Source organism: Podarcis cretensis (assembly GCF_951804945.1).
Source record: "Podarcis cretensis genome assembly, chromosome: 10".
Lineage (NCBI taxonomy): Eukaryota > Metazoa > Chordata > Lepidosauria > Squamata > Lacertidae > Podarcis > Podarcis cretensis.
In genome coordinates, this window is record NC_137179.1 from 27,883,854 (window position 1) to 27,900,696 (window position 16,843).

Here is a 16,843-nt window from a genome sequence, read left to right on the forward strand (position 1 = left end):
TGGAGAAGAGACTGTTTCATTAAAAGGAACCCCTGTTCTTCCATGGTCGCAACTGGTTGCAAGTTCCACAGTTACAACAGTAATGAAAATGTGCCTGAAGGAGCAGTGTCAGAGGTCTCATTTGTTTAGCAAGGGTATGGCCAGGTCCTAATACACACACACACACACACACACACACAAACATAAACACACACACGTATGTATACACAGATATACATCACAGGCAGCAGGGTGGGGGAAAGCCTGTCTTTGGAGAGATCAGATCGTACTGGGCTAGGTCAATCAATAGTCTGATAGTACAAGGTAATTTCCTGCGTCCTTCTCTGAGAGTGGAAAGTCCAGCTGGACTTAATGGGTGTATTTATGCTTTCAGATTGGGAAACTACGCAGCGAGTTGGAAGTGGTGAATGGGAATGTGAAAGTGATGTCTGAGATGCTTACGGAGCTTGTGCCAGGACAAGCTGAAACCTCCGACCTTGACCTGCTCCAGGTAGGAAGCCACTGCAACACAAGTTTGCTTCTGCTGCTGTGAGTTAGGACTTAATTTGGTTCGGGTCAGCAAGTGCTGAGGTGGGCTTAGCTTATGCCGACAAAAATAACCCATCACGCCAGTGACTCGAGTAGCAGGAATGGATTTTTAGCCCGGGCTGGTTACTAGCTGCCACTTGTTAACCTAGGCTGTTTGGTTCAGTTTTCACAATGTACGTTCTCTTGCCATGGGTAGGAGCTGAACCGGACATGTAAAGCGATGCAGCAGCGCGTGCTGGAGCTGATCCCCCGCATCCTCAATGAACAGCTAACAGAGGAGCTGCTCATTGTCAATGACAACCTCAACAACATTTTCCTGCGCCACGAACGGTATTCCCATGCCCCTCCCCTGCTCGTTCCTCTGCCCACACCTCCTTGCAAGCAAAACAGCTTGTGTAAACCTTCCACCTGAGCTCATCTGCTCACCTCTCTCTTTCTTATAGGTTCGAACGGCTCCGATCTGGCCAGCCTGCTAAGGTGAATGAGTGTTCCTTCCTTTTAATGCATGCTAACAAGGTTTTTAAGGATCTGTTGAAAGCCTCCCAGAGTGGCTGGGGTATAAATTAAAAAATACTATTATTATTATTATTATTATTATTATTATTATTATTCATGTTTCTTAGAAGGGTAAGATAGTAGCACATTAGAACCAAGGGGCACAGTCCTCAGTGTGGCGGATTCAGATATTTTATCTTATTCTTGGTGGGGCTGATTCCATTATTTCCAAATTTCTCAGACTTTTTTGGGTGATGAATGGTGTTTTAGATTTCCTCAATTATTCAAAACTTGTGGCCTCCCAAAGCAGAACCACGCTAGGGAAGCCTGGCCAGATGGGTGGGATATAAGTAATGAATGATGATGATGATTGGTTAGAAATGCTGTGAGAACAGTTTCAAAATAGTGAAGCAAATTTTCTGTCTCTTTTAAGCAGCTAAACAATGCAGAAAATGCAAGCAATTTGATTGATGTGGGACCTAATGCAGTAGAAAAAAAACCAGAAGCCGCCTCCACGCTCTCATCTCAGCTTGCAGAAATGAGTGAGTAACTTACTTGTGTCCCTTCTGCTGTGTGGTTTCCTTGTCTGCCCACTACCCCAACCCCATGATTCTGGGAGCCACTAGCTCACCTGTCTTCTAGCTGCTGTATCTTTTCTTCTTTATGTTCTCTCAGTCCTTGCTTTAAAAACTTCAGAATTAATTTAATATAAGGTAGCAGAATCAATCATGCCGAGCCAGCAAATGTATGCAGATGTTCATAACTTACCCTGATAGCAGCACTTAGGATGAGTGGGTTGGAGGGAGGGGAGAGGTAGTTTACAGAGGAGGCATGGCGCATGCAATCCTTCATAAAATTATCCTTACCGGCAAAAAGAAATGAAACCTCCTGTGATCCTATTTTCAGACAGGTATCTTAGTATATCACATTATGCTTTGCTGATCTGAACGTGTGTTAGATGTTACCTTGCTCTTGACTTTTTACACCTTTCAGATCTGGGTTCCGGCAGCGTCAGTGCAGGACTGCAGTCCCTCAACAATTCTGGCAAGCTGGAGGAAGAGTTTGACATGTTTGCACTGACCCGAGGCAGCAACTTGGCCGATCAGCGCAAAGAGTAAGTGACAGCACCTGCTGCGGCAAATTAGGTGTTGTATACAAGAGTTGTATGCTGGCTGTTCAGGCTTAATAATGAATGTTCATTCATTCATACTCAAAACAAGAGAAGTTATGCAGGTTTGCATAATGTATAGAAACAGAGGAATTTGGCTTTCGGTGCAAAATATGGTTTATATCCATGCAGAATTTTTATTTATTTTTTTTCAAAAGCAGGACTTGTTTTGCTAGAAACTATGGCCCTCTGCCCTTTGATATTTTTTCCATGTGATTAAGCAAATAGATAAGTCCTAAATTCTAGTGTATCACAAGTAGGAAAAGGAGAAACTGAAATCAAGGGTGCTTGTAGGATGAATAGTATGTTTAATAAGAGATACCAAACAAACAAGCTTGTACTCAGCAGGTGTAGCTGAAGCCCGCTAGGGACTTGAGTGTCAGTGCAGAGCCCCTTGGGGACAAATAGTTTCTATTTCCAGTGAATTGCTGTTAAATATTTTGTTTTCCAAACGGTGTTGGCTCAGCCCTGCTTATGCTCAGTTTTTCTGGATAGGAAAAAGCCTACATGTTTGTCCCTGCTCTTTCGCCAGCTTCCATTTCCCTTTTGCAGGGTTGCTTGTAGTGCAGGAGTGAATCTTCCAATGTCACACCCATCTTTGATTTTCCAGTCTGAATGTTCTTTGGTGGTGGAGTTCAAGAGCAGACTGTCTGTATTGTTTAAAACCCTGGTCTTTTAGGAGACTGATTTGTTTTGGTTTTGTTTATTGCTGCTGTTGTTGTCCATCCCCACCAGAACTAATGAAGGCAGACTTGAGTTTTTATTAGCACTTAAACTCTCTCCACTACTCTTTTTTTCCCCTTGTCTGTTATGTTGTCATTCTCTAATGGCTTCCAGGAATTTTAGCAGCAGTGAAATAGATAATTTATTGTTAACATTGTGGGCCAAATGGAGAGCAGAGCTGTGTTTCAGTGCTGCAGATAATACTCCAGGAGAATAAACACCAGCCATACCCAGTACTTGTATTTTGCTTCTTATGGTTGCCCATGCGTGTAGCCTGGAAAAGGAGACAAACCTCATCTCATGATGCACACCTACTTTACTTAGCATTGCTTCTTTCCATTACAGAATTCATATTATTTTTTATATTTTGCTTTAGTATTTTGTTGTACAGTCCCCAGAGGGAAATAGCTATTGTGGTACTAAGTAAATAAATGCATTTTTAAAAATTCTCTGGGGTAACCTAGAGTGAAAATTTCAAGTTTTTGGAATTTCCCTTTCCTCCTTAGTTTTGAAAACAAATCTCACACATACAAAAATGACTTGAACTATGTGGGGAGGGGGAGTTTAAAGCAGGGAATGAATATTCCTGTAAAGAGGAGGTTTGCTTTCCCCTGCACCATACATTATCTGTATCTTAAGTCACATACCTTGTTTGCTCCTGCTGTCCCAGCCACAATGATCTAGATTTCATCTCCAATGAAAACTTTTTGAGCAACTTGGCGACAATTTCAAGGGTTCACATCCTTCTGCTCACATCCTTATGCCTTATTTCACAGCCACCACATGGCAGTAACAGCTGAAGCAGTCAGTGTTCCTTCTGACAGCCACAGCCTTTTCCTCCAGAAGCCTCTTGACATGCTATACCATGATGTACCATTGAGCTGTGGGGATTTCTGGGAAGAAGGGCCATCAAATGTTTTCCCCAGAACGCTTCCCCTGTGCAACAGGACATCATGGTGGAACATCAAGGGGGTGAGGAATTGATGGCCAGTGACTAGTGAGTGGATCTTACCTTGAAACATTCCCCATCTCCTTTACTTCCCACAAATAGGATGAGTCTGGCACTTCAGCTAAACGCTACGAGAAAGTTCCTGAGGCCAATTTCACCTCAGCCATGAATTCACCAGTTGGCTTCAGGGCAGCCACTATTCTCACAGCCACCCTTTCCCCCTCCACCCCAAATCTGCAATATGGGGTTAATTATAATTGCAACCTATCTTTCAGGTTGGCTGCCTGAAGGATTACTGGTTAGAATTATGCAGAGCACTCTGCATGCTCAGGAAGTAGTATATAATGCTAAGCATGGTTATTCTGTAGAGGACTTAGGTGTGGAAGATCTGGTCTTTTCCATTGTACTCGGCAAATTCGGCCTTGTAGTTCCAAAACCCACAGATGTGTCTGAGGGAAAAGTCCTAGGCTCGGTAATGAAAACCTGCAAGAAGCCTTTCAGTGACCCCTGCTGATTGTAGAAACAGATGTTTGTTTTGGGCATGTGCGGTTACGCTTGAGCACGAAATGCACTCCACCCCCAACACTTAGCAAACCGGGCTGGGAGCCAGCATCCTTCTAATTGCCGTTGCTGCAGCTCTTTCTGCCGCTGAAAGGGCTTATAATTCTTGACTCACAGATTGCCCTCCCAAAGAGCGCCAGTCGAGCACACCAGACACAGGGAGAAGGATGCTGTGAGCCTGTGTACCAGGCTGTCCGAATGTTGTTCTCAGCAAACAGTTTGCTGAGTGCGGAGTGGAGTTGATTTTTGAAGAAACAAGGCAGAGAGCGAGAAGGCTGGAAGCAGCTGATCTTATACTGAAACCCAACCTCTTGGCGCACACTCCGGCCACTCTCCTCCCAACCCTGGAACTGAGCACTGTTAACTTCTCCAGCAAAACCTGATCCTACTGTGACGGGTGTGATCATTCCGATAAAGAGGCTCCTTCTATTTATTCCTCTTTCTCCAACTGGACTATCTGCCTCCTACTTTTAACTTTCTTGCCAGCAAGCCATCTCAGGACTGTCTCTTCTACAGCCCCTCATGATCTCCTGTGCCTTTTTTCCCTTCCCTTCCTGCGGCTTCGCTTCCAGACCGAGACCCTTTTTGTGGGCAACCACCACAGCTGGCTCGTGTGTCTTCCCAGAGCCCCATGAACATCTGTCTGCAGACTTTCTGGCAGCACCTCAAACCCTTCTTGCCCTTCTGCCTCATCAGCGGCATGGTGGTGGCACTCTACTTCATCCTTGACGCCATTGTGCACAGCGGGCCCTTCACGGACGAGCTCTTTTTTGAAAAGTTTGAGCAAAAGTGGCCCAACCCCTTGGCCCCAGCAGGGAACGGTTCCCGGTGACCATGGGAGGGACAGAGACATGGCTTGGGGGAGCTCACCACTGGGATGTCATCGTCCAAGGAAACATTGGCCTTCCTGTGTAAGAAATAATCTGCATAGATTGGAGGGTGAGGGCAAAGGGTGGGCGGGGTGGTCTTGAAACTGAAGGTATTTCTTGCAGGAAATGGGGCAGTCGTGATATTTGCAGAGGTCTTGTAGCTGTGCATGCACTGATTAATCAGAAACAGTTAAGTCTGTCCAAGCCCATCTGCACCACATAAGTTTGCCCACCGTGTCTCCTGAAACAAAATAGAAATGTGGAGGGATGTTGAATGTATTTTAAGGGCATGTGCTTAGGTAGAACAGAAGTGCATTCAGGTTTCTGTGCATGTCACAGTTCTGCAATAGCATAGAAAAAGTGCAGAATGTGACAAGGAGTGCAGAATTTAGTTTTCTGAGAATCCCAGCTTTCTCTTTTTTTCCACTTTTCATATATAAATGGCACTTTTCTAGTCCCTGTGTCTATAAAGCTCTGCTTGAAAGCATGGAGGCAGTGTTTGCAGAAATCTCAGGAGGTGGAGTGGTGGTTGGGTTAAAGCTTCGGTGTCCTCCATATTTCCTTGACTCCGCTCATAATTAGCAATACCAGACTAAACCATGCAAGATTGTAAAGATCACAGCATCTGTTGTACAAAATAAGAGAAGTTATGCATATGTACTTCATTTGAACACTATAGGGTGCAGAAATTTTCTTGGTCCAGAATTTGGAATGTCTGGATACAGAATGTTCTTTTTAAGTTGTTGTTGTTATTGTTCCACTTCTACACGCAACTCTAGATGTGTGGTGTATATTAGCAATGAAGGGGTTGTGTATGGTCTGAGTATCCTAGTATGCATATAAGGGATAATCTCTATTTATATCCTATCTCTTAAGGTGCGTGATAGACACATATCCTTATATCATTTTACCTTCCTTCAAACCCTTGAGGGCAGCCCCTCTTTATGTTACAGGTTGGGATGGAGAGAAAGGGCTTGCCTAGAACCATTTGGTACATGGCTGAGCTTGGGTTTGACACCAGCACCAAGGCTGACACTCACAGCGCTAGGCCATGTTGGCAAAACCCACAATAAACTCTCCCCAAACTCATGGAATATTGGTGCAACTTTAGGGCTTGTCCCTGTTTTAGTGGGATCTCTAACTAGGCATATATACATGTGTGAACTAAGGTAGTATAATAGCAAAAGCTTTGGGTATAGATATAGATGAGCCATGCTAAAATCCACTGTTCAGCCATAATGCTCACAGGGCATCCTTTTGGGCAAGTCACTGGTTCTCAGACTAACCTGCCTCACAGGGATTTGTTTATTATTTGTTTATAAATTGCATTGCTCACTCTTTCATGCATTTGAGCACTCATGGCAGCCAAATAGATAATCGTCACATTTGTTGGGATTCCTAAGTACAACTGAGCCATGTTCCACCGGTTCAGACCTACTTTAGAACAGGCAATGTCCAGGTTCCACCACCTGGAACCTGAAAACCTTTTATAATGCTATAAACTTTTCCATGGTTGTCTGTGACTATTCACAACCGTTCCCCTGCTCTTGCCCTGGTACTCTTTGTTTCTTTCTCTGTTTCGTTCCATCCTCAAGTGATCCCACCTAATCAGCATCACATATTAGACCCAATGGCATCACGGTGCTGCGATTGATCCAATTGGGCTATGAGCTTATGTCATGAAGGGCAAAGAGTGTCCATTTAGAAATAAATCAGTACTTCAGATAATGATCACTTAGACTATCCTAGCCCATTAGGGCTCTTGCTAGCACATGTGCATCCAGCCTGAAAAATTGCTGAATGATTAGTAAGTGGCCTTTCGATATTAACATTTTCACAAAAATTATTCCAGCTTGGCCTTCTGTCAATGAGAGAGTGTGGGGTTGACGTTCACCAGATTTCAGTCATTCTTCCTTATGACAAAGGATGTAAACAATCCTGTGTATGTAGGGAAAGCCAGATCCCCAAGCACATCAATTTTCTATATCTAGTTTCAAAGATGATGCCATAGCGCATAACCTTCAGTAGCTTCTCCGCTTGGTTTTTCTCTCTTTGACCTGTTTCTCTCTACCAGGGTGAAGTATGAAGACCCTCTGGCCAGGCAAGGACTAGCTGGAGCCTTGGATGCCCGGCAACAGAACACAGCAGCGGTGAGTTGCTAACTATAAAAGTATTCCATGAGCACTCAGTGTAAAAGATGATCCCCCTGCCTTCCCAAGACATCAGCTGTAGGTCCATGTATACCATGGTGCCCTCCGTATGGGGTTTTTAGGGGGACTACAACTCCCAAAATTCCTGACTATGGACCATGCTGACTAGAGCTAGTGGGAGTAGGACTCAGTTCATCAGAGCAGCTTTGGAGGTTAATTACATAGTTTCGTGTATTTTCCTTTCTCATTAACACCTAAACATGGACTCACACATCTCCCCTGTCCCCGCAGCGGTAGTCGCAGACCATGCAACTGCACACTATTAAATCATAAGTACCTAATTGCACAGCACAAAACAACAACAACAAGCAAGCATCAGCATATCAAGCAGTTTATTTAAGAATTCAGTACATACGGAGAACTAGTAACCTGTTGAAACAATTCTCGATCAGTAAGACGAAAAAGTAAAAATAATTATAATTCAGTAATACTCCAGTCATTTTCAGTTACTGCTGAAAATGGTTCTGAGCTGTAACAAGTTAGTAGCAGCTATCAAAATGCAAGATGTAAAGCCTTAAAAGCCTGCAACTAAATAAGCATTTTAAAATCACAAAAATCAGTAAAAAGAGGTTTGGGGTGTAATTTCTAGGGGATCCACCCGGGGGGGGGGGGGCTTTTCCAGTCCAAGGGCCACATTCCATCCTAAGAAACCTTCCAGGGGCCACAGAGGCAAAGGTGGGCAGACCAAAGGACTTGTGCCATCATACTGTAGGCTACATTCCAGCCACACAAAATTAGAGGTTTCTTTCCTCTCTCTCTTGTCTCTCTGTCTCTCTGTCAAGAGATATTATTAAGCCACTTGAGAAGGGTGTGGAGCAGTCTGGCAAGGAATGCAGCCAGATTAGCCCCTGGGCCAGTGCATTGTTAAGTATATGAGACTGGACTAACTGTGATCCCACAGGCTTTAAAATCCTGCTTCCTTTCAAGGTCTGGGTTAGAAGGCTAGCAGGCCATCCTTCTTCAACTCAGACCTTCCCACCCATAGGGAAAGAAACTGGTTTGGGGTTGTACACCTTTCCGTCCCTAGAGGCAATGCAACTATATCTTTGTGGTCATAAGCCATGAGCTCAGTTTGGGGGTTCTCCCACACTCTGTTTGTGTTCAACAAAAATGGGGAGGAGGTAGGAAATTTTCCATCTCTCTTTAATTTGTAGGGGGGAGCTGCTCTCCCTTCTGAGCTCATGAGCCCTTTATCCTGGAAGGCACCTGCATTTCTCCCTACCCTGCCCCACATTTCCCACCTTTTCCAGCTGCTTTGAAAGCAAACTCTCTCTCAACTAGCCGGAGCCAGGTGCTTCCACTGATGGAGCCCCAATCGCAAACTGGATGATGCGCCAAGGAATGGTGAGAATGTGTCGCTGCCAAGGAAGAGCAAAATAGAGGCTGCTTTGCAAGGGTGCGGTGTTGGCTGAATAGTGTGTGGGGACAGACATCAGAGAAAGTAATGTGGCTGGGCTGGAAGTCAAGCAACCTCTCCCAGTAATAATATCCACAGTCCACAAGGCTTCGTGGACTGCAGAAATCTTAACACAATGAAAGAAAACAAGGAACCATTTTTAAGCCTTATATTCTCATCAACATAGTGCAACAGTGCAGAATATTTTCCCCTCAGGGGATTCCCTTGGAGGAAAGTAGTTTGTGACTTCATGCCCAAAGTGGGCAGGGCCAGCACACAGAATGAATGGGGCTAAAGCATACATATTTAGGTACATCACATGCTTTATGTCTGACACACATGCCTCTACTTTGCCTTCCTTGTTGTGCACTGAGAAAAGAGCTCCTTTATCAGCACACAGAATTGAAACATGGCAGTCTGGCCATGAAGCCAGTTCAATGCAGGTTGGGATAGGGACATATATTGGAGTGCCAGAAGCAAAGAGAGGCCTGGCTAGGTTTGCCATATGTCAGGAAAACTCCTCTGACATGTCCTGGCTTCCAGGTGTAAAAATGGTGTTGGGGAAATTTTGCCCAAGCGTCAAAATGTAAGGGAAAACCTGGATATATGAAAAAGCAGTAGAAACAGGTCCAAAAGCTTAACATCACTATTTTGGGGGGAGGTCTCCCCTAAAAAGCTCAACAACAATGCTTAGCAATTTTGGGGTCTTCCTAAAAAAAAGCTCAACAACTTTGCAGGTGTCAGGAATCTTACTTTTTTTTGAAATCTGGCAACCCTAGGCCTGGCAGGCTAGAGACTTTCCATTCCTGCCTTAGTGGGATAAAAACTGATCTCTGAATCCATTAGCATAACCTCCCCCCACCCAGCCTTTTTCAGCTAGCTTCACAATCCAGGGATCTGTACCGTAATTTTACAAGAAATATCCATGATCCGTTGCTGTCTTTTCCTCCTGCACTGGAGACTAGAGATGTTTCTCCCACTAGGTGAGAACATCTATGGGATGAGGGGTTAGTACTACTGGCCAGCTCTTAGGCTGCCACATCACAGAAGGGAACTCATGAATGACACACCATTTTCCAGATCCTCCATGCAGCACCAACCCTTTCAGGTTTCTGCCACTTTCGCTTATTCTCTCGACAATGCCCAATAAGAGCCAGCTCAAGGGGAACTTACACTAGTAACTTGATCAGTATTGGGCTGTCTGTCATTTTGATTTCTGTGGTTCCAAATTCAATATATACAGTTGAACCGGTGGAGGGAAATGGCTACAGGATTAGAAGACCCATTGAGATGCTTTGTCCAAGGTGTGCCCACACACTGTACCAACTGGCTTGTGTAATCCTGTCTTCCCCCTGTCCTGGAAAGCTCTTCTAGGGATAAAGGAGATATTGGCTTCGTTTTCTTAAATTGTGCCACTCCATCTCAAACCTTAGCACATCTCCAGTTATGCTAACCAGTCTGATGGAGAGCTTTTACCCTGGCAGAGGAAAGAAGGTTAGGCAAGAATAGCTCAGGCTTTTGTGAAATGGCTTTAAAGAGATCTTTTCTTTCTTGGGTGAGATGGAGTCTGACATTTTGCTTTTACACTTTTTCTTTGATTTAGAAGCAAACTTTCCTACACTTAATAGCAAGAAACCGCTTGCTTTTACTTCTCCTTAAGGTAACCTATGGGAATTACTAGTTCTCTTCTGTGCTCTTGCGCTCTCTCTCTCTTTTAAGCAGAAGTAAGCCTTTCTCCTTGCCATACCTACCTCTTCCTCATTTCCTGGAATTACAGTATAATTCCAGACAACCCAATGTATCATGCAGGCTCTTCCTTTCTGTTTAGGATGAAGACAGAATTCTGTTAGACTGCATATGCAGGTTATATGCTCAGTAGCAATAGCTCAGCTCTTCACCTAAAATACCAAAGAATTTATGCATGGCCTTCTGTTTCTTTTTTTCAATAGATTTTATTAAAGTTTGAAAAAAGTATACAATGGTTAATATCAAATAGCCAAGAAACTAATCTAAATAAAAACACAATCCAAAAATAGATTGAAAAGAAAAGAAAGAAAAAAGGCCGGGGGAGGAAGAGAAAAAAAGAAAAGAATAGAACTCTTGATTCTTCGTCTGTCAGCTATATATAGAAAAATATTCAAGACATCCACTCCAGGATAACACCCAATAATTCCTTCCTATAAACCAATAATTTCTTCAATCCTCATACAAATCCACTTCAATTCTTTTTCATTCAAAGGAGTTTCCAATCTTTAATAAATATTGACAATGATTTTTCTCTTAATTGCACATATCAACTTCACCCTCTCAGCTGAGTCCAATAGTCTTAGCATGGCCTTATGTTTCCATGGGTGTTAAGATTGTATGAGATGCTTTCCTGGGTCCCACCAGGGTCCATAAAGTGATAATCCAGCATTTGGTTTCTAGCCATAACTAGTCGTCTGCTGCTGACAGTTCACAAGCAGAGCAAATGAAGGTCATGGCCATTAGCTGCTCTTTGATTATCTTCCACGAAATTGTTTTAAGCAACTTGAAGGTGGCATGCTGGAGATGTGCAGGCACATTCAAGTACCCAAGATGCAGACATGCAGGAAGGCAACCTGCAATGCATGCCATCCATTGAAGACAGCCAGGAGTTCACAGATAAGCCAGGTGGACCCTGCATGCCAGTCCACCAATTCTGGGCTTACCACCAGACCCAAGATGTGCTCCAAATTGGAGGTGTAAACACAGCAATTTTCTAAAGTGACAATATGAATGGCAGGGGTCCAGACAGCATTGCATTTAACAATCTCACTGAATTTTACTTTAAAGTGAAACCAACCCTTTAAGAACAGGAAGGGTGAGAGAAAGTGAATGAAGAATCCTTAGCAGATCTGACATGCCACATCCCAATTGACTAATAATGATGTACCTGTTTCAGTGGCGGTAGAGAGAGCATTGAGTGGCATTAACATCAGGAAGTGGTGGCAAAATGTTAAATCCACTGAGGCACTTTCCTGTGGCACTAGAATGTGGTTTAGCATGTGCAAATTCGCTGCTTTCATTCAATAAAATCAGAAGTTTCCAGTCCTCTTTGATTTATGGAGGAAAGCTTGAAAAACAGGATGGTGTGTCCTGAATTGACCAGGAATGCAAAAGACTGCAATATTGATATTTTTGAAATGCCATGGCTACAGGGAGTTTGCTCTGTGGTATTTGAAGTTCACTGGAATACATTGCAACTTGTGAGAGGCAGCTTGTCACAATTCACCAAAATCTAATCCTGGATTTAAAAAATGCTTGCCACTTCACAATGTTTCATGCTAAGAATCAAAATAAGAACTTTTTTCATGTTGTGTTAATAAAGACTAAAAATCAGCAAGGGCTTCCCAATTGATTTTATTTTATTTATATCCTGCCCTTTTCCCCAGAGTTGCACAAGGTGGCATAATATTGGATAATACTATGTATGCACGATAGATCTTATGGCTGAACAACTTTGCCATCTTTGAGGGTCACTACTGAAACTACTACTTAATTGATATCACCCATGAGACCCAGTCCGTGACATAGCTGTTTATCAGTGTCATTCATGGTCAGGTGTAAGCCTAGGCCATTTGAAAGGTGAACCTGAGAATCATCTTACCATTCTCAAGTGATGTTGGAATTAGCTAAGAAATGGATTCCCATCAGATACTGGTCCTAAAAACAGTGCTGAATAAAATAAGCGGCTGTCAGTTAAGAGAGTATTTTTGCAAGAATGGGTTTCATTCATGCTCTTCCCTTCCTTCCTTCCTTCCTTCCTTTCTTTGTTGTTTTCCCTTTCTCTGCCAGGTTCCCGTCCCCCAAGCTGCCATCATGGAAGATATTGAGCAGTGGCTCTCTACTGATGTGGTAAGTAACATAGCCAAAGCACTTACTTATTAGTGATGGCTGATTATGAATGTAGTTATTAGGTGAGTGGTAGAGCCTAAAACCCCAAAGAGCTGCACCAGTCAATATCTACATTACTGAGTTAAATGGACCAGTGGTCTGACATGGTATGAGGCAGTTTTCTATTTTTAAATATCTGTAATAGATTCTCAGGGACACGGGTGGCGCTGTGGGTTAAACCACAGAGCCTAGGACTTGCCGATCAGTAGGTTGGCGGTTCAAATCCCCACGACGGGGTGAGCTCCTGTTGTTCGGTCCCTGCTCCTGCCAGCCAGCAGTTCGAAAGCACCTCAAAGTGCAAGTAGATAAATAGGTACCGCTCTGGCAGGAAGGTAAACAGCGTTTCCGTGTGCTGCTCTGGTTCGCCAGAAGCGGCTTAGTCATGCTGGCCACATGACCCAGAAGCTGTGCACTGGCTCCCTTGGCCAATAAAGCGAGATGAGCACTGCAACCCCAGAGTCGGCCATGACTGGACCTAATGGTTAGGGGTCCCTTTACCTTTTTTAATAGATGCTCGGCAGAGCTACCTAGAATCAGCCTTTGGGTGTTCTGTCTCTGGAGTTGGGGTCCTAGCTCGGGGGTAAAGCACATCAGAAGGTCACAGTTTGACATCCCTGGCATCTTCATGTGGGGCTGGAAGATGCCTGTTCGGAAACCCTTTTGCAGAAATAGCCAGTGTGATACCCTCCAGATGTTGCTTCAAACTCACATCATCTCTGATCATTGGCCACGCTGCCTGGGGCTGATGGGAGTTAGAGTCCAATAACATCTGGAAGGCACTACATTGCCTGCCTCTGCGGCCAACTTCACTGAGCTCCATGCATCACTGGTCTGGCATGTCATTATGCAGTTTCCTTTGCTTCTAATGCCCCTTCCCATTCTTACTACTTTGCAAACTACTGTAAGCACCCACTGCTTGCAGTATATTGAGCTAAGGTGTGGTTTGCATTGCCACACTATGTGCCGTGGGTCATTTCATTTCCACACACCCCAGTCCAGGATTACATCATCGTAAACCCTAAACATGACCTGAGTTTTCAATTCTCAAATAACTAGTTTGCCATGAACCAAATGCAGGCCAAACATAGCTGAAGCTTCCTGCCACAGGAAAGTTAGTTGTGTGAATCAGCCTCCTCACTTACTGGCTAAAACAGGATCTGCTTTTTCCACTGTCTTGTCTGTTCTGATGTTGGTGTAGAACTAATTTCTCTGCATTTCATCCTTTCTGAAATGCAATGACTGTTGTTTGACTAAAATGGTAGTTTGGGGAAGTAGACTTTTGGTATCCACATGTCATCCTGTTTCTGCCTTAAAATGCTGTCTGTTTCTACTGGTATGGGTGATGGAAACCAAGGTGAGTAAGCACACACTAGGTCCCTGTCCCAATAAAAATTGGATTTTCTGTCCATGTAATTAAGCCCTGCACACTTTCATTTGATCTGCCATAATTTCCACACTTCCTTGTGTTCTCTTTTCTCAGGGAAACGACACGGTGGATCCAAAGGGTGTCACCAGCGAAGGCAAGTTGCTAGCAGACCCTGTGCCCTGCCTTTGAGGGTTACGTTTCCAATGAATTCTTGCAGGCATGGGATGTTTTCTGCTGATTGATTCCATGTCTATACATTTATATATATATATAAAACATTTTCTATGAATAAGCAATCTGTGCAAATGGCTTTTCAGCAAATGGGATTTTTTTAAAAAATCCCAAAATGTGGCTCTCCTTGCACAGGTCTATTGGGATGTGTTTCTCCCATGTTTAATCATGTAGAAATGTCCTGCATGAAGGCGTTGTGTTTATAATTGGCACCCCTGAACAGTGAATGTGAACTATCAATCTCCAAATATATCTGGAATTATAGATGTGTCCAGTCCATGGAAACGATTACATAAGAAGCAATGCTCGGGGCTTTTCCAACTCTTGATTTGATTGCTCATTCTCCCTTTTTTCTTCCTTGCCAGAGTTTGACAAGTTCCTGGAAGAGCGAGCAAAAGTGGCAGAACGGCTGCCTACGCTTCCCAGTCCCCCAACTGGAGCTCCTTCCTCCAACAGCAGCTCTGGCCCTCCGCGGAAGAAGGACAAAGAAGAGGAGGCAATGTTTGCTTTATGAACCCTACTGTGGACTGGTGTGCTGTGGTTTCAAGAGGACCTGTGTGCTGCACTGCACTCCTCTTTCTTGGGGTAGGAGAGGAGGGAAGCAAAAGGAGAGTGTGTTGGGGAAGAGACACCTTTCCCCCACCACCCCTTTCCTCTCCTCCTGCCTCCTTTTCTAGGCTGCTTTGGGGTTAGATTAATCATTGCTGCATTTGGGGGCGCAAGAGAGAAACAAGCGGGAAGGGTTTGCAGAGCTGCCAAATGGGTCGCCGCCTGGTGAGTCGACGGGCTTGGGTTTCCTCCTTTGTGGGCAAGACAGTTTCGTTGTTCCTTTCGTGATGAAGAGACTACTAAGAAGCCATGCTGGAAATTGGTAGTGGGCTCTGTAGTTTCTTACCAGCCCTGCAGGCAGCTGCACTGCGTTGTAAAACAGAGCAGCTTGTCTGTGTCTTTTCCATCCTTTGCCCTCCCCTGGCTGAGCAGGAACGATGGAAACCCTTTGTATGACCAGAGAACACTGTTGGTAGTAGGGTAACAACCCCAGCGGGCCTCTGTTACAACACTGCCTGTTGTGTAAGGACTGCTTTGAGAACACCCAAGTTCACTGTAGCCATCCCAGGTACCTTTCTCATGAAGCAACACAGGGAAGGAGGCATATGTCTTCTCAGTGGTACCAAATCCTTCTAAAGCTGGGTTCTTCCTGCCTCCTAAACAGGAACATCCAGGAGGCAGCCTCTCTTCTGAAACTAATTCATACGGCCCCCATTGATCATGATCTCTCTATCCCTGCCATAACCTTCCCTTAGAGCTCCTCCTCACAAACTATCCCTCTTTGCTGCAGAGGCTGGACACTTTTTGTGCATTATCAGAAAACACACTGAGGAAACAGCGTTCACTGTGTTAATGGGTGGAGCTTGATGGGGTGAAATACCGAATTATTCCATGTAACTGGGAGACTTGCCTTTTATATTCCTTATTAAAGACAATATTTGACTTCACTAGAGATGTGCGTGCTTTCACTGAAGTGTGGGCCTTGCCTCCTGGCATAAAATGCCACCTTGCAAGGTGGGGAAGAGGAGGAGCAGGAGAAGATTCTGGGCTTCTGAGCAAGAGATGGTGGCTCTGCATCCTCAACAGAGTCCTGTCTGGGAAGGCAGTGGAAGGAAAGGAACAATGGTGCTCTTGCTGGTATCAGACACCATCTGTATTTACTACTAGAGCCATCACATCCAAACTAAAAATAATTTCTATCACACACACTTTTAATATTTCATTTCATTTCAAAGGTACACTTCATCACTCAACAGTTATAATCCTAGTCTACAAAATTGATGAATTCCCGCTCACTCAACCTCGGTGTTTATAATTGCAATTACATGCAATTGTGTTTTTAAAATTCCATCATACCCAGTTTCATTCTTTTAAACAAAGTTCTTATAGGTTCTGCTATATTTTTTTTTTCTTTCTTAGACTTCAAACCCCACTGTGGACTTTGCATATGAGAAGTTTTATTTTAGATAGACCAGAAAAGGTTTCCAGTCCTCCTTGAAAGATTCTAAACCTGTGGCTCTTATCACCGCTATCAGTTTTGCCATCTCTGTGTATTCCATGATTTTCATCAGCCATTACTCCTGATCAAAAAAATTGTAGGCCTGGAGAGCATAAGATTTCTGTCCTTCCTTTGTCCAGCCAGAGCTTTCCATTCATGACTGCTGAACTAGTTCCCTGCAGTGGGGATGAAAGGGCCAAGCCACAGCGCCTCTTAAAATGTCTCTAGGAAATTGTCTCCTACTAAGCCATTCAACCAGGCACCATCGCCAATGGCTCAGGGCTCAGGGAAAGCCAATGTTCACAGGCAGCAGCTTCACCCTTTTATACTTTTCTCACACAAAAAAGTACTTCTGTTTAGAGCAGGAAACCCAATAAATCAGTGT

General features: G+C 44.1%; 1 protein-coding gene across 4 annotated transcripts in view; it reads left to right on the forward strand.

The window, feature by feature from the left end:
• Positions 1-15,907, forward strand: part of TOM1 (target of myb1 membrane trafficking protein) — a 31,336-nt gene extending 15,429 nt beyond the window's left edge. For 2 of the 4 annotated variants that reach the window (XM_079993867.1, XM_079993870.1), the window contains exons 7-16: positions 374-490; positions 725-858; positions 972-1,005; positions 1,457-1,565; positions 2,017-2,137; positions 7,368-7,443; positions 8,785-8,847; positions 12,716-12,775; positions 14,295-14,334; positions 14,777-15,907. In XM_079993867.1, the coding sequence (XP_079849993.1) occupies positions 374-490; positions 725-858; positions 972-1,005; positions 1,457-1,565; positions 2,017-2,137; positions 7,368-7,443; positions 8,785-8,847; positions 12,716-12,775; positions 14,295-14,334; positions 14,777-14,925 (903 nt within the window). In that variant the 3' untranslated portion in view covers positions 14,926-15,907. The remainder of the gene's footprint in view (positions 1-373; positions 491-724; positions 859-971; positions 1,006-1,456; positions 1,566-2,016; positions 2,138-7,367; positions 7,444-8,784; positions 8,848-12,715; positions 12,776-14,294; positions 14,335-14,776) is intronic. The other 2 variants (XM_079993868.1, XM_079993869.1) reach the window with 2 other exon arrangements.
• Positions 15,908-16,843: the final 936 nt, after the last annotated feature.